This window comes from Thunnus albacares, chromosome 13 (genome assembly GCF_914725855.1).
Source record: "Thunnus albacares chromosome 13, fThuAlb1.1, whole genome shotgun sequence".
NCBI lineage: Eukaryota > Metazoa > Chordata > Actinopteri > Scombriformes > Scombridae > Thunnus > Thunnus albacares.
In genome coordinates this window covers 23,318,604-23,342,078 of record NC_058118.1, presented here as the reverse complement: position 1 = coordinate 23,342,078, position 23,475 = coordinate 23,318,604, and the positions used below count along the sequence as shown (strand labels likewise).

Genomic DNA, 23,475 nt, shown 5'->3' with positions numbered 1-23,475 from the left:
AGAGGAACATGCCAAACATTACGTAATTCTGGCTTCTCAGTGGAGGATATGTTGGTTTCCTTTGTCTTATGATAGGATAGTGAATATCTCTGGTTGTGAACTGTTGTTTGAATCCGCAATTTGAAGATTTAACTTTGGCCTGTAAGTGTCTGACTCCCGGCTAATCCAAAATGGGCAAATAAGTGGAGCTGAGGTGGCAGAATGAGGCCTTGCAGGTGAGACAAGCTACCTAGCGGCTACAGACCTGTCACGCAAAGCGGCCACGTCCACGACCATGCATAACTCTACGGCTTAAATGGATGCGTTATATAAAAATTCACCCCCCCGTACAGTTGTCATGAATGAGGAAATTAGCTAAAACTGTTTTTTGTACCAGGCTATACACATGTGTATTTCTGCTGTAAAGTTAACATGGGGGTTTCTGGGGATTGACTCACTTTTGGAGCCTCATGTGGCCATTTGAAGAACTGCAGTTTTCAGCCTCAGATGTTGCCACTTGCCCGGACTACACACTGCTTTTTCATCTTTAACAATGTGTTGTATTTTAAAAGCTTGTTATATTATCCATTGTGTCAAATCTTCATCTGAAAAGTAACTAAAGCTGTCAAATAAATGTAGTGGAGTAGAAAGTACAATATTTCCCTCTGAAATGTAGTGAAGTGGAAGTATAAAGTAGCATCACATGGAAACACTCAAGTAAAGTACAAATACCTCAAACTGATCCTGCTGCAGAATAAATATAATATATAGCCGACAGCTGGATAAACAGCTTCATTTAAACTTGACCCTAGTAACAGTTTTTCGTCCTATGGTGTAACTAAACATTGTGACACAGTCTTACAAAACAAAAGTGGGCTCATCGCTGCTTGCTTAAGTTTCAGTGGAAATACAAACCTCAGGCTGGCTATTTGACAGAAAAATGTAATAAAACCAACCTGTTGCACGAATGCTAAAGATATGACATATAAACACTTTATGTATCAATCAACAGGTTAAAAAAGGACAAAATAATGTCAAACTGAGGTTCATTGTTTCAGCTGTGAAAACAAGACACATTTAAATTTAAGGTGCTGATTCAGTATTCAAGGACGATATTCTGAGCATACACTCAAAAAAAGAAAACGAACAAGTAATGACAACTCTATTGTGTCTCCATCAACTTTGCAGGAAATTATTTTATTTCATTTTTTTACAGTGCATCTCCCAGTGTGTATGTTTTTTGGTCAAATGGTCATAAAAAAGGTCCATGATGAAGTTTTCATACAGGATTTTACAAACTCACATCCCTAAAACATGTTAAAGCTGTGATATTCTCTGATGCGTTCACTTTCAGTGGGACAAAGCAGAACTCTTTCTCAATGTGCTGCAATGATCTTGATGTTAAAACGGGGAAGTTTCCAGTTTTCAGGCTTTGAATGTGTCACACTTCCTTCCACATACTATGTGCTCAAGTAGAACTAAGAACAGGTGATGTGGTGCCTAAAACCAACCAACAGATCTTAAAGGAGAATGGTTTTGTTCACCCTTTAAGTGCTGATAAATATTCATATTTGTCAGAAAACAAGACAAAGGATGAAAACTTTTTTCAGTGTTTCAAATGGAGGCTTTGATTAGAAAGTAACATTCTGAGTTTTCTGTAATCCGGATAGATTTGTGCTGAACAGACGGACTTTTAATTAACTTTCCAATCCGTTTAGTTTGTTGTAGCTCCTCTCAGATATGTGTCAGGACTCTCGCTCTTTCAACTGTAGTTTGTGTTTCATGTTAATAATCTGGAAAGAGAATTGAATTTCAAATATTTCCTGATTTATAAGCCTGAACTTGCAGCACCGTTGAGGCTGTAACACTAATTACGATTAAAGCTGTTGAATAAATGTCAAACATGTTAACATGCAAATATAATAATTAATAATTCAATCTGATGTCCGCTGAAGATTATTATTAATAATAATTAATAATAATTATTATTTTTGTCATTTTGTCTGTAAATCTACTTCTGCGTCCGATTCTTGCACGTTTTTGTTCTTCCAGCTTTGGAACAGGAAGTTAACATTCTTGATCCCGCTGACAAAACTCTGATTGGCTCGTTAGTTTTTCAGTCAACGAGCGCAACATCTGAACTATTTGAATCACCGAAAAAAATCTGAGAGTTAGCATTTAGCATTACATAAATCAGCGTGTAAACAGGTATTGTTAGCAAGGCAAAATTCCATTTTTAGGATGTTCGTACAACATTTTAATGTTGATTGTTTACATTTAATGCTAAAAATTAGTATTCTTCATATTAGTTAACTAGTGTCGGACAAAGGTACATTTTTGACCTGAAGGTGGCGCTAAAGGAAGAGTCAGGATCATCGTGATCGGTAGGATTCATCCTTTGGGGATCAGGAGTTCATCTGGTCTGGATCGAAGAGTAAACAATAACTTTGCATCTCATATTCACAGCTGACGTGTCGGTGAACTTTGTATGGATGTGATGAAGGGTTGAGACGTATCGCTGTATTTTAACTGTGGAGCCAAATCATTCTGTCAGACAGACATTAAATAAACGTAACAGTAACAAAAAGGAAACGTTTCAACACATGAGGAGGTAGTCGGAAACACCTTCAACATCGACAAACATAAATACAGAAAATATTTAGTGGCGTAATGATGTTTCCTTGGCGCTTTAAGTACAGTTTGTTAGTTTACCTGCATGAATATTCAAAATGTGACATCAAGTTCTTTCTGATAGTTCTGCAGTTTTTTAAGGCTCTGGGTTCCAGTTTTTGTTTTTTTTTCAGCTCTCGTCAGAAAACCGTCCTCATCTTCGTCTTTGGCTCGGCTTCTTGGCTTGCTGCTGTTTTTTGAAGTCGATAAGGCAGCCAGTGGCCTCTGAGATCGGAGTGAAGGATCTGATGGGAGAGTTGCTGATCCTGAACCGTGATCCTGTACCTCCACCCTCCTCCTCATCATCATCGTCATCCCGCAGATCAATGACATCTCTGAAAGTAAACAAACGTACGAGAACACAAATCCACAACAGTTAAAACTGAAAGAACTCAACCAAACTGGAATTAAATGAAAGCTCCTTCGGTGCTCTGAGTTTTCTTGTATACAAAAAAAGTTACGTTAACATAACGAGGTGCATCTTTAAAAAGAGCTTTAGTCGACTGATTTTAAATAATTTAATAAGCAGCATACAAAGTATTCTTTGATTGCAGTTTCTCAAATGTGACGATTTGCTGCTTTTCTCTGTTTATCATCAATGTAAACTGAATATTTGGGGGTTTTTGACTGAATGAGTAGTTTGAAGACGTCACTTTGAGCTCTTGCAATTTACAACATTTTTGACTACTTGCTGACATTTTAGACGATATGATTAATTTTTTAAAATCAACAACAGATTGATTGAGGGCTGCAACTAATGACTACTTTCATTATCAATTAATCATCAAGTATGTAAAATGTCAAAAAATAAATAAACGTCTTTAAACCAAGAAACCAAAAGTATTTAATTCACAGTGACATGAAAGAAAGAAAAATGATTTACACTTAAAAAATGTTTAAATTTGGTATTTTTTGAGTGATTTTGTAGGGCTGTAGTCAACCAAAGAAAATCGACTAAAATCGTACATAATCTTCAATTAATCGATTAGCGCGCGCGCGCGCGTGTGTGTGTGTGTGTGTGTGTGTGTGTGTGTGTGTGTGTGAAGTAAACTCGGCAGCCACACATTTCTCTGTTCTGTATTTCTCTGTTTAGCATCTTCAGGCTATGCTAACCCATTGTTGCTAACTTTGGAGCTAACCCTCTTTACTTTTCCAGCATTTGGGGAAACAACAGACGTGACTTTTTAGCATTTATTAACTGACACACTGTAGTCTGTACTGTACATTTACTGCCAGACTGACAATTTACTAACAACCTTTTCCTCTGCCCCGCTCGCATCCACCGTCACTTCTCTGCTCCTCGCTCTTTCCCGGTCGCTACGCAAACATACTCCTTAACTGAGACACGCGACAGGTGGTTTCCCTGGCAACGACAGAGGTTGACTCACGTACCGGAACAGCGCTGCTCAGAGACTCCCAAACGCTGTCGTTTTCAAATCAAATATTAAAAAATATTTTTTTTGGTCTGGCGGGGGTTCTCGTTGTGTCATTATGGAGAAACACAGATTCAGTAAACGTTCAGTGAACGTTGAGTTCAGTTAGACCCAGCAGTCTCCATTACGTTGGGCGAGTTCAAAGTTGTGAAAACAACGGGGGTGTTTTGAATACACCCCCGTTGTTTTCATAGGTAATTTGTTAGTCTGTCCCTCCCGCCGCAGGAAATAATGGATTAATCCTGGAAAGCTGTTGATGTAGCACTTTTCTCCTTAGGAAAATAAAACGGAGATTATTCGACCACTGAGAATTTAGTCGGACGAGAGCATATCGACCAAGCGGCAACCTCTGGGGCTGTAAAATGAAGCCAATGTGGAAGTTCCTTGAACGGCCACTTGAGGCATCAAAAGCGAGTCATTCCACATAGACCCTCATGTTAAAATGCCCAACTTTACAGCAGAAATAAACATGTTTACAGCCTGGTACAAAAAACGGTTTTAAGTCTCTAGAGCTAATTTCCTCTTTCATGACAACTGTACGGGGGGTGATTTTTTTATAACTCACCCGTTTCAATTTCATTAAGCCGTAAAGTTATGCATAATGAAGGACATGGCTGCTTTGAGTGACAGGTCCGCCAGCCGCTAGGTGGCTTGTTTCAGCCATTCGGCCCGCCTCTTTGCCCATTTTTGATTGGCTGGGAGTTAGGCAGCGTCACGTACTGCCAAGATGGCGACGGCCAGAGAGGCTCACTTTGAGCTTCAAAACCGCTCTTCAGAACGTGACGTCACGGTAACTACGTCCATATTTTTATACAGTCTATGATATCGACCAACTAATCGACCAGCAGACTACAGCCCTAGTGTTTTGAAGTTATGTTTTTTTTTAATGTGCATTTCTACTGAAGAAGTCAATGAAGTTTGGATTAAAAAATTTTCTGTTAAAAACAAAAAAAACAACCCTAAAACAAAACACAGCTATAGTTTAATGATTGATGCTGAAGCTTTAGCGTACTCACCCCGGCTGGAGTCTGGATCCAGACGGACCGGCCTCTGTGAACAATAGAACAACAACATGTCAGTAAAACATCAATCAGACGACAGTTTGAAACCTTTTATTCAGAGGTTGTGAAATGTCTGGACGTTGATCTGATCGCGTCAATCATTTCAGTCATTTTTAAATCAAAAATGTCAAACTCGTGTTTCTCAGTTCCAGCAGTCATTCATGAGGATTTCCTGCTTTTCTTATTTGATAGTAAATTCAATATCAAACCAGACAAGATGTCAACTTGTATCTTTTTTAGTTTTCAGATGTTTTATACACTGAACAATTAACTGATAAATCAAGAAAATAATTGTTAGTTTCAGCTCTAAACGATTAGCATTTCTAATTTGACAGTAAATAGATAAAATCTAATGAAAATCTCCTGTGATCGGTCATTTTAAATGTGCAGCTCTGCCCCGTCAGTGCGTCTGACTTTATCTTCTGTCAGTAATGCTGTCAGATGACTGTTGGTCATGTTCTGGGTGTTTTTATTGTTATTATTATGTGATTTGTAGTCAGATCAACGTTTCTCAGGTTCGTTTGTTCCTGCAGCTCATCTCCAGACAGCAGCAGGTTTCTCCTCAATGTCAGACACAAAAACAAGATTTCACAGTAGGACAGGAGAAGGAAACATCCTCCCGTGGTGATTATTCATCTATTAACAGACCCAAATTTCTCACAAAGTGGTGAGTTTATTATTTTTTTTAATTTATCTTTGTGATACTTTGTCTTAGAGCTAAAAAGTCTTTGTGGTTCTGACAGTTTTTGGGGACAAAAACATTTATTCAATTATGAAAATAGTTGCTGATTAATTTTCTGACAATCGACTAATCGATTAACGGTTGCAGCTGTGATGTCGACGCTGCTTTCAGTCTCACCTGAATCTCCTCTCTCTGTTTTCTGCAGAGCCGACAGCAGATTTCCCTTCTGGAAGGTCAGAAATACAGAAAACAAAATTATTATTAAAAAGGGGATAAAATCATGCGTCGTGTCATTCTGTGCTTTAGTTTCTCTCTGGTTTCAGGATAAAAGCTCAGTTGTTGTTCAGCGTGTAACGAGACTCACCGCTGCAGTCTTTGGTGCCTGCTGTTGGATGCAGAGCTCAGTGTGTCGGCCGTAGTCTCTCAAAGGAACGGCTTTCTGACAGATGAAACATTTCTCTTGGTTCCTGTGAAAAAAATAAATGTAATAAAATCAGACTGACGAACACTGAGCTGCTGCAGTTGAATCTGAGAAGGTCGAACATATTCACCCGCCAGCGTCAGACGGGTCAGTCGGCTCCTCGGCTGCTCTCCTCGTTCTCTTCCTACGAGGCTTCAAAGACACTAGAAAGTGGAAAGAAGGGCGTCATTTTAAAGCTTTAACACAACACGGGGTGATATCGGAATAATGTGCTCGTTTACACCCTTAATTCCTACCAGAATCAGCTGTATTTTGTTTTTAGTGATGCAAGTTGAAAGTGCAGCACGTTGGAAGTGGTTACCAGCTCTGCTAACTATCTAACTACAGAAAAATCCATTTCACATGAGTTATGGCTAAGTTATAAGAGTAAAAACATGTTGAATGAATAAAACGTTTTAACAGGATCATCTCTTTATGTGTCTGTATGACCAAAGACGTCCGTATCAATTACAGAGCCAAACCTGCGCCGGTGCAGTTCTCAGCTTAAGTGTCTTGTACTTAAGGAAAATAAAGTTTTTCACCTCGATAACAGTCGGCCTCGGGTCTCTTCTCATCCATGACGGCCACCTCTCCGTCGCAGTACGCCGCGTGCATCTCGATCTCTGTCGCGGGGAAGGATCTCTGACAGATGGGACAGTCGACGTTGGTTTCAGTGCTCTGAGGGACGACGACCGGCTCCAGTTCAGGAGACTTCGACCTTGGAAGCCGTCTGTCCTTTATCTCCTCCACATCTGGATCCCCTCTGTCCTCCTTCTCCTCCGTCACGTTTTGGCTGCTGACAGGTTTGTTTCCCTCTGTCTCTGCGGCCGCTGGAGCTGCAAACACAGAAACATACACTCATCTTTTAGATTTATTTATTTTAAAATAAAAAAAGAAAAGTTTTCAGTTTTATTCATGAGGCCTTACCGTCCACCTCCATCTCCTCCTCTTCCTGTGCCTCGTTCCGGGCTGGAGAATCGACTTGGAGAATCATCTCCACTTCCGGTTGCTCGGGACTTTTAGGCTGCAGCTGTGGGGAAATCTGATCAACATGTGGAGACGTTTTTTTTACATCTGATTCTTTTCTGCAGTCGGACTGAAATCCAAACTGGAGGTTATGTTTTCAAAATAAAAGGAGGAGAAGATGATAAAAGAGTGAAATTCATTGAAGATGTATTTTATATGACGCTCTTTGCAGTCATGGATCAGGCTTCACTTCATCTCTGCTTTCATAACATTGTAAAACAAAATGTAACAAATAAATACATAGATATAAATGAACTGAATTGTTATTTATTAAAATACCAGACGCAGCTGTTAGAGTCAGTATCAGACTGATATCATAGATCTTTAGTTTAAAGTAGTTTTAGTTTGGTTTCAGACATATGAACATATTAGACACAAATTATTATTCCAGGAAAAGTTGTTTTATGTAGAAAATCTTTGTCATTTTGTTCTGTTTTCTACAGAAATGTTGAGTAATTTCCCCTTTTTTTTCATTTTCCTTGTATCTCAAGTTGTGTAATTTAAAGACCAAAATAAATTTCAATAAAAAAAATTTAAAAAAATCTCACCACTGCTCCGTCATCGGTGGCGATCAGCAGATCTTGCGTGCTGTCGTTGTCACTCAGTTGAGTCTCTGTTGTAAAAAAAAACAAACAAGAGCAGCGGTTTTAATTAAGTGTTAAAAGTTAGAAGGATTTCACTTCAACATGAAACTACAGCACGTTATTATATTATTATTATTATGAACATATACAGCTTTACATCCCATCATGACAGTAAAATTATTAAAGTCTGCTCGGGGTTAATCATATGTAAAGACTTTAAACATCTTATCAGACATTGTGTGTGTAAAAAAACAAACACCTGTCAGAACATGAAACAGCAGTTAGAGGAAAACTAAAGAGTAAAAATGCAGAATAAAATGTCAAAAAACAACAAATTACTATAAATAATGTGCTGTTGCTCTGTTTGGTTGTTTGTTAGTGTGTTTTTTCGTTGCTGTGGTTAAATGGCGAAACATCTGGAGCAAATAACACTGTGCCAACTTTCTCTCTCATGATCTTATATTTAAAGGTGAACTCTTGAACTTCTGTTTATGAAGTATTTTGTGTCCACAGAGGCGGCTGTGTGAAATCTGATGAACGGCCTCAAGTGATGTCATTTGAGTCGACGTTGGTCGAGACTGAAGATGAGAAAAGTTTGAAAAGTGATAAAATCTGTGGGTGAGGAGTTAGAAAAGTGATGTTATTAAACCTCTGCAGCCGTCACCAGTACAACTCACCCCAGTCTCCCACCAAACTGTCAGTGATAGAGTTGCATTGTGGGTAATGTAGGCGCCAGTTATGACAAGGAAGAAGAATGTATTTCTAATTCTGCTGCATCGATTTTAATCCTTTTTTTTAAAAAAAAACCAACGCTATATGGATTTTCTTTGTCTGGTTTAGTTGAGAAAATGAATAAACAGTAACGTCCAGACACAGAAATGTTGCAAAAAATGTAAACAGACGTGAAGAAAACGGGCGTATGGGCTGATGTACAATAAACAACGTTAACTTTATTTAGATTATTTTCATTTTTGATTAATCTGTCGATTAATTTTTCTCTATTAATTGTTTGGTCTACGTCTAAATGTCAGAATACGGTGAAACATGTCGATCAGTGTTTCCTAAAACCCAAGACGACAAATGTCTTGTTTTGTCCACAACTCAAAGATCTTCAGTTTACTGTCACAGAGACTAAAGAAACCAGAGAATATTCACACTTGAGGAGCTGGAATCAGAGAATTTTGAAGTTTCTTATAAAAGGAAACAACAATGATGAATAGATTATCAAAATAGCTGAAGATTAGTTTAAATATTGGCAACCAATCAATTAAAAGTTGGAGACTAAAACAATCAATCGACTAATCGCTGCAGCTTTAGTTTATTGACTTGAATGTGACTACTGTCTTTAAACACACACAAAAGCCACAAGGTTATTTGAGGCTCTTTATGCCACATTATCTGACATAAAGCATCAAGACATTTCAAACACAAGCTGACAGTCACTGATAATTATCCTGACAGACTAATTACTTGTAATTAAACAATTACAAACATGGCATCTAAAACCCTCCACATCCCCTGAAATACAGAGAACACGACCTCAAAGTCTTCTGTTGTAGCTACAGCTAATTCACCTCATGGTCTCAGGCATTCTGGGAAATGTAGTACAAGACTTAGCTGTAGAAAAGTAAATATGGAGTAAATAATGGAATAAATAAACACTCAGAATGTCTCCTGGAGTTCATAATGTGTAAGTTTACAGTAATAAATATATTTATCAGTACCTGGACAAACCTCGCAGTCATCAGTATCAACCTTTCCTTCTTTTCTTTCAGTCCTCTCTTCTTTCCCTCTTTCCTCCTCTTCCTCTTCCTCTTCCTTCTTGTCTTCTTCCTCCTCCGTCTCAGCTGGAGGAGAATCAGCTGTCTCACTGAGTTTTCTGCCTCTCAGTCTGAGACCTCGTCTAAAAAAATGTATTAAATAAAAACAGTTTATCACGTTTCAGATGCAGCACAGATGATGTTCAACATACCTGCAACATCTAATTTAATGATGCTCGTTTCTGTTTAATGTGAATATTTTATCATGAAGCTGCTCCTTCAGCTGGTTTGGACACGTTCAGGCAAACAGGCTTCTGTCACTGGGAGAAAACTGTTGTTTGTCCGTAAATCACACACAAAATGTAATTTGGTTTAAAAGGAGATTTAGTTTTGGTTTCAGACATAAATCACCACCAACATCTCTGATTGGTTCAGCGGTTCAAAATAGATCGATCAATGAGATTAAACCAAGTCTGATTATCAAGATGAAGTAAATTATTGTGTTAATCTCAATCATTAAAAATATGCACATAAAATGACAAACACAACTTTCTATTTCTGAATAACAGCCTCCTGCTCCAAATTACCTAATGACTCCGATTGACTGGTTTTATACTCAGATTAACTGGCGACACCTAGTGGCACAAACACAGAACTGCACAGTTAATGCAAACAAGACCCGTTATATAAAGTACGTTTACACCGACATCTGTTTCTGAAATGTGTTGAAAGAGGAAAATAACAACAAAGCCGTGTTTGTCTTTTATTAAATTAAAGGACTATTATTATCTGACACTGCAACATAGTTTTTATTCTCCTGTTTAACCCATAAGAACCCAGTTCTCCTTAAAGGAGAATTATGAGGAATATAAAACAGAGCAAATGGACCACAAGGAACTTATTTCTGAATTTTATTTTGAAGTTCTACCTTCAGTGTCAAAGATCTGTAATGTAACATATGTGTCATAACTTGTTTTATATCAATTTGTTCAAGAAATGTGGTCCGAGCAGGTTAAATGTCATACAGGACGTCTTATTAAAGCAAACTTCCCTTTAGTAACAAAAAAAAACAAGCTTTTTAAAATGAGCTAGTTCTGTCACATTTGCTGACCAGGCACGGCGCCATTTTGGAAGTGATGTCATGGGTAAACAGATTCACACATTGTCACGTGACTGCAGCGGGATGTTCAGTTAGACGTCACTTCATGAGTTCAAATCAAGGATAAAAGCTGTTTGAGGAATTTTCCAGAACATTGAAAGGGTTCTTATGGGTTAATATGTTTTATTATATTTTACCTTATTTTATCATCAGCTCCTTTTTATATTGCTTTTCTTAACGCCTTTTATGTTTCATGTAAAGCTCTTTGAATAGTCTTGTTGGTGCCAGGATGCTAAAATAAAAACCACTTGACTTTTCGTTGTGGTTGAACAATATTAACTGACAGCAGCTGCTAACAGACTGAAATAACTGTGGTCAATTAAACAACAACAAACATAATTGATTCTGGCAGGTTTTACCGTCGAGGGGCGAGCTGTTGAGGTGATTCAGCAGGCGACTCTGGTGAAGGAGATTTCTAGAAGAAAATAAATCATGTTTGTTAAATCAAGCATCATCAGGCGTGAAGCAGCTTTAACGTCCGCCGGTGTCTTCAGCTCACAGCAGCAACTATCAACATGTAATTTCATTTTCTAGGAGGAGAAAATCTCACCGTAACTGAATCAAACTATCAACCTAAAAGTTTTTCTGTATGAAAAACGACAGAGAAACATAATGTGTACAAATATCTACGTGCACACTTCCTGTTAAATGTTTGAGACTGATGGATTTATAAAAAGTCACAGTTGCAACTTGATTCTTCTGATTCAACGTCCGACATCTAAGCCCATAAACACATCATTAGAGGCTCAGCATCTCTGTTAAATCGTGAAGATCATCATCATCATCATCATCATCATCATCGTACCTCCGGCTCTGGCAGGACGGCCTCCCCCCACTCAGCCTTCCTCAGCAGACACCTCTGAGCCCGCTTCAGACTCTTCTCATAAACCTCCATCTGAGCCAGGATCACCTGACGGACAGACAGACGGATGAAAAACCAGAAATTAGAGTTTATATTTGTCTTATTTACATGTCTGGTGAAAGAAGAGAGAAAAGACTCATTTAAACAAAATGTGATTATTTTACTGTCTCCTGCATCTAAACATGGTTTTCTGCTTTATTTAAAAATTCATGCTTTAGTCTGTAAAACAGCGAATGAAAGTGAGAAAACGTCTGAACACAGCTGGAACATTTACATCTCGGTGTGTTCGACGTCACCATCCAGGTTATAAAGAGAAGAAAACATCTTATTAAAAGACAACAAAGGCAAAACAATAATTAGTTATAAATCTTACAATGTTGTTATACATAAAATATGTATAAAAAACTAAACTATCCAAAGGTCAAAACTAGAAAATGACAAAACGTAAATTAAGGGAAAAGATACTAATTTATCAGAAATCTTTACAGTAACATCCACATTATTTAGGAGGATGAAAATGATAGAAAAGACTCAGTAGATGAGTTCAAAGAAGCACTAATCTGAACATACATACAAACCCTGGCAGAATCTGTAAGATGTCTATATGTGACCATAAAGTTCAATTTTGGTCTCATCACTCCAAATAACTTTGTTCCAGGAGTTTTGAGGCTTGTGTCGTTGCTATTTTGTGGCGTCGGCACAGTAACGGCTTTTTTCTTTGGTATTTTTGTTCAAGTGTCTCCTTATTGTTCATCTTGAAACAACCAAACATGCAACTCTCAGCTGAACTTACATGTGTTTTTTTTCTTTGCAACCTGAATTTTTCTGGCACTTGTAGCTGAAATCGTTCTTGTTCTACCTGACCGTGGCTTTGTATCAACACAGCCCTTCATTTTCCACGTCTTCATCAGAGCTTCAACACTACTGATTGGCATTTTCAAACTTTTGGATATCTTTTTATATCCTTTTACTGATTTATAAAGTTCAACTCCCTTTTCTTTTGCTTTCCTCATGGTTCAAGTATCCAGTAAAGTAAAAGCAGCCCTGATTGAAATGTGCAGGCGTCTCTAAAGAGCTGAGAAACTCGTTAACTATTTATACACTAATTACAATCAGACAAGTCACAGGTGTGGAAACTTACCTTTCACAGCTGTTTAAAGCTGTGTGTATCAACTTGTGTGTTTATTATCAGCTCAAACATTCGAGGGGATGTAAACTTTTGATCAGGGGCATTTTGGTGATTTCAGTTATCATTATGATTTTCAGCATATTTCACAAATTCTACCAGAGTATGTAAACTTATGAGCACAACAGCTGTGGATATTTATCATCCAAAAACCACATTATCCAAGGAATAAATTAAATAAAGGTAATAAAACAAAATATGTTAATGATACAAGCGCACCAGAACAATGGAGTGTAATTTAAGGATTAGTTTTATGATACTGAGCTCCAGAATGACTAAAATCTAACAAACATGCACCTTAATTATCCCTAAAAATATTTAATTATAATATTAAGTTCATCATTCATTCCCCTTGGGAGTCTGTAAAGAAAATATCCAAAATGTGTCGTCTTCTTTTAAATAACAAACCGTGTCTTGTCATTTTCTCACATATTCAGGTGTGCAGAGTTTTAGTGAGAAACCGAAGAAAACTGATTGATTTACAAATTGTTCTTCCCACCAACCAGTTAAATTATTATTAATCATCTTGAGAACTTTGTAGCTCTTATCAGAATAAGTGTTGAGGAGAAACACATCTTCACCTGTGTGTAGCTGTCTGGGTCGAGGCCTCGCGGACAGAAGGGAACCCCCCAGTAGTAGTGAACCGTCGGCCGGCCTGCGGGCTCTCCAGGCGGGGACGACGCGCTGCTGACTCCCTGACTGCTGATTGGCTGTGGTTCTTGCTGCTGGCAGGCGGACGTAGAAGAGGTAGAAGGTCTGAGTGAGATGCGTTTGTTGGAGCTGCTCTGATCCTCAGCGGACGCGTCGACACACCTGTGAGGATTCAGGCTGGAAACACGGAGAGTCACAGTGAGAAAACAGAACAGATGAAAACAGTTTAATTGGTCAAATATATCAAGTTCAGTCACAAGATCTAATAATATATTTATAAAACAAACAGTAATACATATAGAAAATCATATAGCAAACTAAACTTTTTCTTTACAACCGTATTGAGGTCTTAAAGATTATTAAGCAGTTGCATTTCAGCAATAACTGAGCGCAGCAAACTTTAACTTTGTGCAACTCTGACACCTGAGTACGCCGTCCTAATATCAATACTAGAGCTCCGGAGACGCCTTAAATGTTTTCAACCTCATTTGACACGACTGTGTGAACACAAACGTCCTTATCTGAGCGTGTTGTCAGCTTGTTCGTTTGATCTGACCTGCAGTTTGGTCCGTTCGTCCCTGGAGAGGCTGCAGTCACGTGAATCTGGGAGGCCGCCGAGCCGTCCGCCTCATGAACGAGTCTCTCCTCTGGGAAGACCGGGCTGGGCGAGCCGACCGGCTGCAACACACGGAGGGAACAACAGTGAAGACGGCGTGATACTGTCTGATAAAAAAAACACTGCTGTGGATGTGATGTAACACATTTATTTGACTGTAAATAAAATGATAACGACAGCTGGATGATTTTAACAGTATTGAAGTATTTGACTTATTATATTTTATATTGTGAATAACTGGGGAAATGTGTCTCTTACAGTATTTCTAAATCACATTAAAAGCTAAAACCAACAATAAATTGATCTGGTATCAAGTATTGTGTGATATATCTTATTCCTCTGTTGTGCAAAAACATCGGTGAGCCAGACTGCTGCACTGGGTGACATGTTCCCTCATTACCATGAACACACACACACACACACACACACACACACACACACACACACACACACACACAGGTTTATTTTTAAATAGGTTCAATAAAACAGCTGCTCACTGTAGTTTTTACCAAACAAACAGGAGGAAATAGTGCATTTATTGGGGACTATTTTCAGCGGTGGATGAATCCACGGTGTGAGTATGTAGTGAGTATTTCTGGCAGCAGGACGGTTAAGTGACAATAACAAAAACACTGAATATCGCCAGACTTCTTCTTTAAAATAAATAAACTTGAACAGTCCAAATGCAGAATTAAAATTCTCGTCGTCCCTGAAGCTCTGAGCGTATTCTGGTGATGCGACGGTGAAAAAGACGCATCTTAAAAACACATTTTTATAGACTCACCTTCTTGTCTGACGACTAGCTTTATTTGTTCACATAACACAGATTTGTTGTGTTACTGTTTATTTTTTTTTGGATGATTTTATTTGTAACCATATTTTCTGCTGTTGTGACTGTATTTTGCTGTTTGCTGTCTTTTACGTTGTCTCTCTCTGCACTGGACAGCCATTTAGGCTCGTAGCTTGAAAAGCACAAAACAAATAAAATCATTATCATCATTACTGTCACATCTTCGTCCTCGTCAGACCAGTGCAGCGTCATGTCACTGGTCAGCTCGGTTTCAGAGTTCCGGTTTCCCGCTCCAGAGGCTTCATTCAGCTCCTCTGAATAAACTGAAACCGGAAAACAGCGTCAGTGAAGAACAGAAACTCACCGACCAACTACTCCACATGACGACGTGTGATGTGATGTTTCACTCTACCTGACTTGAACTTCATGGTGCTTTTGTTAAACCTGTCGTCTTGACTGTGATCCATCTTTTTGTCCTACATTTAAAGAGCAGAAGAAGACAGAAATAAAAGGGGGAAAATCACAAAGTGTCTGGATGTTACGAGAACGTGGAAGATGACGGAGGAGAACTTCTGTTTCTACGACAAACACTGAAGCGGTGATGTCAGACAGTAAATGACACTTTGGTTTCATTCTTCTCATACAGGCAGAAGACTGAAGATGACGTCAGACAGTGACCTTCATCAACACCAGTCAGCTTCACTGACTGATTCATGTTGCAGCTCAGTGGACAAAGGACATGATGAATGAAGGGTTTGACACACAGTGAACTGGAGTCTGTCCGTCCTCCTCTGTTGTTCTTCCTGTTAAAACGGCTTTTTGGGGAGTTTTTCTTTATTCCAATGGAGGATTTAAGGATAGAGGATGTTGAATTTCTGTACAGACTGTAAAGTCCTCTGAAGGAAAATCTGTGATTTGTGATATTGAGCTTTACAAATAAACAGCAGCTTGACTTCAACATTGGCTTGACAAGATTAATCTGCAACTATTCTGATAATAATTGTTTTATGTTTAAGCAAATATGAGGAAACATTTGCTGGTTTAAGCTTCTCTGTTGTGATAATTGTTGTTATTGCTTTTGTTTGTCATTCACTGTAGTAAAATGAATATGTTTGGGTTTTGCAGCAATAGAAAAAATGATTAACTGACAAAATAAATAATCAGATTAATTGATAATGAAAGTCATGGTTAGCTGCAGCCTTAATCGTGACATAAAGAATGAGAATCCAAGTGTGACCCGTCACACACACACACACGTTGACTGACCTGCCTCACACACAGAGCAGGATCTCCGGTTCCTTCATTCGAGCTGCTGGACCGATGACGTGAACCAGTCGGTGGATTCTCATCACCGTTCGAATCTCGTAGCTCTGCGGCTGAAGACGTCGCAGACTTCTCCTGCACATCAGGATCAATGTTTTGTCTCCTTTCAGTCCTGCACAACGCTGGGCTCGTAGAGCGTCCGTGACTCTGCTCAGTCTGTCCGTCCTGTCCTCGCTCGGTCTCTGAGGAGACGGGACTTTTGGGGAATGCTGATCTCTCTGAGGGGGTGGCGTTCTTAAGAAGGCCTGCGTTTCTTGGGAATACCGGGCTCTTGGGCCGGCAGGATGTGGGCATCCCAGAGGAGGAAAAACTCTCCTGAGAGGAGAACATGAACCCTGAGTTTTTACTGGTTGGTTTGCAGGCACTTGGAAGCTTCTCATGCTGAGTATTCCTGCCAAATACTGGACTTTTAAAAAACTCCGGAGTCGGTTCCACCTCTCCGACGTCTCCCTGAGCGGTCTCTGAGAAGACGGGACTTTTAGGACGCGCTGTGCTCTCGGACAAAGCAAGGTCGCTGGAGCTTTTGGGAAAAGTCGGACTCTTGTGTTGAGCAGACGGAGACTTTTGGGTCGTGGTCGAACTGTCCTGAGAGAACAACACAAACCCTGAAGTTCTGCAGGTCTCCAGCAGGTTCTGGCTCAGCCGCGGGACGTGAACCTCGGCTCTGCAGCCGGTCGACGGGAAGACGGGAGATTTACGGAGCTGACAGTCGTCGATCTGGGTGGAGTCGCAGCTCTGTTTCAGTGTTGAGAGAAAACAAATACATACAGGTGTCAACAGAGCTTTATACTTGTTGGAAAACAGGATTTCAGGACAAGATGGTGACCATCGTCATGGGAGCATCGATCAGAACGCCAGAAGAACGAATATCCGAGGTTTTAAAGGTTTTTTATTTAGTTTTGCTATTCATGTATTAATGTGTTTATTTTGTGGGGAGTGGAGGATCAGGGTTGTGAACTGTAAGGTTTCATTCAGGCTCATCACTGTAAATAACATTTTAGAGCGACGTTATTACTCAACTAACAGACAAAAACTTATTTTCATGATCAATAAATTATAAATTTAGCAAACAAGAAGCCAAACGTTCTCTGGTTGCTTTTTTTCTATTTTATATGATTGTAAATTGAATCAAAGCTGAAAAAATTAGTCGACCGCTCAAATAGTCGAAAGAGAAAAAAAAACTATGAAAAACGCAAAAAATGTGCTGGTTCCAACTTGTTCCCCTTTTTCACTCAAAGCAGTTGGAGGGCCGGTTCGGAGCCGGTGTCTAATCTCGAACCAGTTCTTTGCATTTCGACGGCCAAAGAACCTCAGAGTGGCACCAACTCTTTGCTGGTCTAGAAGGAAGAACTGCTTACGTCAGGGATTATCATGACCAACTGAAAACAAATCGACGCCATTGTGGCAGAGATCTTAAGCCAGGCTAAAAGCTGTTAATATGTCACTTTATTAAGGTTTAGATAGATTAGAGATGTGAAGGGGGCCGCTGGATGGTGTTACATCGTATTTGGTGACCCATCAGATTCTGTGACCTGCAGTGTTGGAAGAAGATAAAAGATAATACATGAGCAGCATTTTAATATATCAGTCACTGCAGGTAACACAAACCGATGGGTCACCAAATATGGCGTAACACTGGGTGAGGCGGCCGTCAGTCATGTCTTGCTTGACTATACTTCAGTGTGATCAGTCTGCTGCTAACGGCACACTGAATAGTTCATTTAGTAGGCAGTGTGCCGTATATACATAGATGGTTATGTAGTCCTCCATTGTTGTTGTGCTTGGAGTTCTTCTCCTTTTTCTCCATCTTGAGGCGGGTGGCAACCAGCGTTATGGTGAATTACCGCCACCTACTATGTTGTGTTTCTAGGAAACCAGAGACGTGTGCGGTTATGTAACGACTTGGCTCTTTAACTCGTGGAACAAGCAAACCGGTTCTTAGAAGGTTCACGAGTTTGAACCAACTGCGAAACGGCACCATCCCAGATCCAGCACTGGGTTCCAGTTGGTGGAAAGGGGGAATGAGAGGATCTGCTCATTTCTTCTGTTTTAGATCATCGTAATTTTGACACTGTTTTTGTTTTGAACTGTTGGTCTCACAAAAAAATAATGATTTAAACACATGACTTTAGGCTCTGAGAAAGGTGATTGCCCATTTTTCAACAGCTTGCCCTAAACTGAACCACTTTAGACTCTAATAAACCGTGACCAGTATCGTTAATTGTAGACCTGGATGTAAAACGTGAAGGAAAGAAAAGTCAGGAATCTGTCGGACTGACCTGCGGTGAGTCCAGAAGCACAGACGGAGACTCGGAGCTGCAGGGTGAAGCCTGAGACAAGTCTGGCATCTCCAGCAGAGGACTTCCTTCTTTCCTTTTACGCTTTTTATTCCTGTTATTGTTTTCATCTCCTGGTCCTTTTGTTCCTGCAAATACAAAAAAAAAGCATGTTGTCAAAATTCACAGGAATTTCAGTTGATCTGATTAAGAGTCAAAATAGTTTACATTCTTTTTCCTTTTCAGTAAATATTCATTTTCCTGCTGTGATACTTCAGCAGAATCATATTTTACTCGTCGCCGTCTCACCTGATCTCTCCTCTGACGCGGACGCCGTCTCCCCGTTCGAGTACGAGAGTTTCCGTCGAGAGCAGAGTCTGAGCGAGGCCTCGGCTTCAGGGAGCAGGCTCTGACTCTGGGAAGGAGGGCACGGTTGTGTCTGACTCACCATCTGAGAGAGAGAAAAAAAAACACGATGTCAGAAACGGGAACACAGAACGAGGGAAAACAGGTCGGGGTCCAGCAGCTCCTCACGCTTCACAACAGCCAGCTGAGCAAACACAAAGGAGATGAAACTCAGCAGAATGAGTCAGTGTCTTTGACAGAGACTTGTCTTTCACAAGCTGTTGAGTTCCACAACACCGCAAAGTATTATGGGAACTGTAGTTTCAAAACTCAGAACACGTTTATCTCAAATAGAAAAAAAGTTTTTTTGTTTTGCACAATCAGTAAATATTTTTTGGCATTAATGACACAATAAACTTAAATAAAACTTGGATTTTTACAATAAAAGCTGTCCTAGAACATGTTTAATGAGGCTGAGTTTCCTAATAAATCCTGATACTATTATTGCAGGACATGCTGAGACATTTGTGACTCTGCTAAAAGCTAAAGGGGGTAAAAAACAAACAAAATAGCCTTAAAACACTGTTGTGTTCACTGTTGTTGGTTGACACAAAAGCCAACATGTCCTCTAGAAAAGAAAGAAAAGACTCTGTACTCACACTCTCTTGGATGGCTTTCATCACGGCCTCTTCCTCTTGCTGCTGCCTGAGCGCAGAGACGCTGGCTTCCTGTTCGCTCAGACGCAGAGCCAAGTCCATCATCTCCTCCTCTGTCATGTCTGACAACAACACAGACACAGAACCAAAACAGAAACCAAAAGTCAGCTTTCAATTTCAATTACAGATTCACAAAAATCCTGCTCATCAGATTATTCAGTGATTTCATTACTACAACTTTATTAAAGGTTTTACGGAGCTTTATAGCGGGCTTCAGCTCATTGGCTGTAACTTTACTGTTTTGCTTCTCTCTCAGCGCTCTCATAGCGTCGTTTTCAGCTGCAGCAGGCAGCTGTTTTCAGAGAAAAAGCTCTAAAAAGCCGCTGTACACTACCTGCTCAGCACCGAACGGCAAACTGTAGACGAGCTGGTGAACAAACCTTTGGATTTTGTCTTGTGTTCTCTCTCCTTCCTGCGTTTTCCTCTTGCTGATACTGATGACAGAAGAGATGAGGAGAGCTCATCCTGGATGAACAAAGAAAAGTGAGTTTAGATGCAGTTATTTCCCAGACAGCGATCTTTTTGGTCCATTTGTAGCAAATGTATATAAACACACAAATATTAACAACACTTCAACAAACTATGTTCCTAATAATTCACTATCAGCTACAGTTGAATCATCAAATCTGCTCTCAGCTGATTTTCACTAACGTTCACATTTCTTCACCTTGTCGTCGAGATCTTCGTCCTCCTGAGTGTCTTCGTCCATCTGTTGGCTTTCAGAGGGAACGTCCTTGTTGATTTGCTTCCTCAGAGCCATCCTGCTCTGCTCCGGAGTGACTCTGACCAACAGAGACACAAAAAAAGATTCACAGCGTTACATTTCAAAACCGCCTATAACAGAAACTTTCAATCCAGATTCACAACACTCAGATTCTTGCATGTTTTGTATCCTGCCAGCGTCAGATGGATTTGGGGAGTATCAGTAAATTCATGTGTGTTGGGAAATGACTTCATTTCTTGATTTAAAAGGACAACGTGCAACATAGCTGTAAACGTGCCAGCGTTAGCCAGCTGACTCATGTTCAGTGGCAGTTCTTTGGCAATATGTTGTGAAACAGGGCTGCAACGATTATTTTCATTATTGATTCATCTGCTGATTATTTTCTCAATTCATTGATTTGTTTCTTAGTCCATAAAATGTCAGTAAATAGTGAAAAATGTCTGTTATAATCTTCCAGAGTCAAAGGTTCCATCTTCAAATGTCTTGTTTTGTCCAACCAACAGTCAAAACCCAAAGACGTTCAGTTTGTCATCATGTATGGCAAGAAACGCACCAAATTTCCCCATTTGAGAAGCTAAAACCAGCAAATTCCTGGCATTTTTGAATAAAAAAAAAGACTAAAACGTTTATTCAATCATCAAAATAAGTTGCCTATTAATTTTATGTGGATCGCCTCATAAATCAATAATTGCTGCTCTATTCTGGAATCAATGAAGTGATAAATTAGGAAATATAAACATCAGACAAACACTGATGCAGCAGCACAAAGACCAGATCCAATATTCAGCACATGAAGCAGAAACTTTGCAGACATTAGTCATGCAGAGCAGTAAGACACAGATAAAGTGAAATGGCAACAACCAACAGTATTGAACTTAATAACATGTTGACGGAAACAGTTTAAAGTTTGGTCTTCGGTATTATTATACTGAATATTATTTTCATTACTGATTAATTGTTTGGTCTATAAAATGTCAGGAAATGGTGAAAAATGTCGACCTCCTGTTGATTGACTAATTGATTCATCAACTAATCGTTGCAGATCTAGTCTTCAGTTTTTAAAGGAGAAAAAAAATCTCAGGCTCAATAATTTTCCAACTTAAAGGACAAATTCACAATTTTTCAAGTCTGTTTTAACCAGCAGTCAAGTGTCCATATGAGCAGTGACTATATCAGGGGCTATATCATGAAAAACTCACTTTTTTTTAGTGCTTGTGAGTATGTATTTGGGTCTCTGATGTTCTACTATCACACAAGCTGTGGAATAAGACAACCCAACAACAAGCCATTCAGATTTGATGCCTCTTCTTATGTCACATGGGGGGAAGCTAAGCTAAGGGCTGCTGCTGTCTCATCTTCTGAAGGAATAAACACCTAATCCTGCTTTGATCCGGTGCAGTTTACAGGCGGGAGGAGTTTGCTTTTTAAACTTTTTGGATTGAGTGGATTTATCTTCGATCTCGCTTGTCAACCTAGCTAGAGCTAAGTTAACACCAGGATCACACACCACTTCAGCTGCTGTCATCAATAATAAACATATTAAATGCCGGAGATGACGTTAGACGTTATTTTGAGTGTGGATGGAGCAGCTACATTGTTAGCATAGCTCTGATTGATCTGAACTCCATTCAGAAAACAAGCATTTTAAAAGTTGTTTGCTTATCGTCTTGCCGAAAAACCTGACCAAGGATGAATTCAGGCTTTTTACAAACAGACATAATGACGTAGTTATTTCAGCATCCTTTTGATCCCTTTATTGCAATTAAATCACAGCAAAATCTAAGTTTATTTACACTCTCTGAATAGGGCTGTTTGGACAAGATAAGAAGGCTGCTGTGGTGCTCGATCCTTGTGGTATTTTGACCAAAGCATATCAGATAGACTTCATTAAGACCCCAGAGAACTGTGTTAACTTGTGGAAAAGGGGTTTAATATGGCCCTTTTAAAAGATCCCCTTCAAATAGGCTTTCAATGTCGTAACAAAAAGAGGGACTTTAGCACTAAAAAGACTGTAACGTTGAAAGATATATACTTGATTTGACTCATCTGGACGCTGAAGCTTCATATCAGCTTCATATAAACTTTTAAATACATTTTTGCACAGAAGGAGGACTGTGGATTTTGTCCTCCATCACTTCCATTGTAAGTACATTATGAAGGGATCTTCTAATGGTCAGTATGAACAGGAGGAATGATTACAGCAAGAAAAACAGGTTTCACTGTTCATTTGAGCTCCTGACTGTTGTTTTAAGACACACTTGGAAAATTGTGAACCCGTCCTTTAAACTGAGCTTCCCACTCTCAGCAGTATTTACCTGACGACGAAGAGTGTCCTCCTCTTCCTCTAACTAACGTCTGCATTAAAGTTTTAGAAACAGTTGAATCAGAAGACAGAAGTCACTGGAAACACATTAAATCAATCAGCTGAAATTTAACGGTCACAGCACGAGAACATCGGTTGATATGGAAACAAACTGACCAAACTGTCAATAAGTCGCATTTCCGGTCGCCTGTGTGATTAACCGTATGATTAAAAAACACAGCGGCTATTTTTTTGTTTGTTTTTTTGCTCAAGTGCTACCGAACACAACAATTAACCGAACAAATGTCAGTTTAAAACACTCACAGCGGAGTTTTCCTCACTTTCGCGGCGCCATGTTTGTTTCTGTTGACGCAATCACGTGACTGCTACGTAAGGCGCGTATTTGACGATGCCTTCATTGACTGTCAGAATGTCTGGACGCTGCGTTCACGAACTGTTTTTTAACCAAAAGTTTATCACTGATGAAAGAAGTATTCATGTCCTCTACTCAAGTAAAAGTACCAATACAGAAATGTAAATATACTCCGTTACAAGGACATTGGACTTCCTGGGTTTTAACCCATGTGTCATCCACATATCTAAACCAGTGGCTTGGTAATGTTCCTCTGAAGGAGTTCAGGGCTCTGCTTTCTACTTCCTCCAGGAAGAGATTGGCCTTAATGGGAGGTACTGGTGAGCCCATAGCACAGCCACGCTTTTGTCTGTAAACCCCCTTGTTGTACTGGAAATAAGTGCTGTTCAGACAGAAGTTCAGCAGTTCACAAATCTGGTCTGGGCTGAGGTTGGCTCTATTGTTCAGGGTGTTGTCATGTGACAGTGGTTTCCTTACGGTTTCCACTGCCTCTATAG

At 39.5% G+C, this 23,475-nt stretch overlaps 1 protein-coding gene across 5 annotated transcripts; it reads right to left on the bottom strand.

Moving 5' to 3' along the window:
• Positions 1 to 1,144: 1,144 nt before the first annotated feature.
• uimc1 (ubiquitin interaction motif containing 1) lies at positions 1,145 to 22,988 on the bottom strand. Of its 5 annotated transcripts, XR_006406777.1 has the most exons (24): positions 22,930 to 22,988; positions 22,619 to 22,658; positions 20,247 to 20,361; positions 19,960 to 20,044; positions 19,523 to 19,641; positions 18,828 to 18,969; positions 18,522 to 18,667; positions 16,186 to 16,977; positions 15,332 to 15,395; positions 15,133 to 15,242; positions 14,070 to 14,191; positions 13,444 to 13,690; positions 11,620 to 11,724; positions 11,174 to 11,229; positions 9,620 to 9,798; positions 7,860 to 7,924; positions 7,213 to 7,327; positions 6,828 to 7,121; positions 6,377 to 6,449; positions 6,190 to 6,292; positions 6,003 to 6,051; positions 5,099 to 5,132; positions 2,692 to 2,984; positions 1,145 to 2,508 (listed from the first exon to the last, which is right to left on the bottom strand). XR_006406777.1 is itself a non-coding variant. In XM_044370483.1 (23 exons), the coding sequence occupies exons 3-23, from the start codon at positions 20,337 to 20,339 to the stop codon at positions 2,804 to 2,806; spliced, it is 3,174 nt and encodes a 1,057-aa protein (XP_044226418.1). In that variant the 5' UTR covers positions 20,340 to 20,361; positions 22,619 to 22,658; positions 22,930 to 22,988; the 3' UTR covers positions 1,145 to 2,803. The 5 variants fall into 5 exon arrangements, 4 of the variants coding, with proteins under 4 accessions (XP_044226418.1, XP_044226421.1, XP_044226419.1 ...); XM_044370483.1 differs by having other exon boundaries at positions 1,145 to 2,984; XM_044370486.1 differs by having other exon boundaries at positions 1,145 to 2,984; positions 7,213 to 7,315.
• Positions 22,989 to 23,475: the final 487 nt, after the last annotated feature.

Bases quoted from the DNA above. Each gene is read 5' to 3' on its own strand.
- uimc1 (XM_044370483.1), bottom strand. From the start codon at position 20,339: ATGGCTCTGAGGAAGCAAATCAACAAGGACGTTCCCTCTGAAAGCCAA. The intron at 9,799-11,173 runs GTAAAACCTGCC...ACATTTTTTTAG, and splicing joins CAACAGCTCGCCCCTCGACG to ACGAGGTCTCAGACTGAGAG. The intron at 2,985-5,098 runs GTGAGTACGCTA...GTTTACTTTCAG, and splicing joins GGATCCAGACTCCAGCCGGG to AGATGTCATTGATCTGCGGG.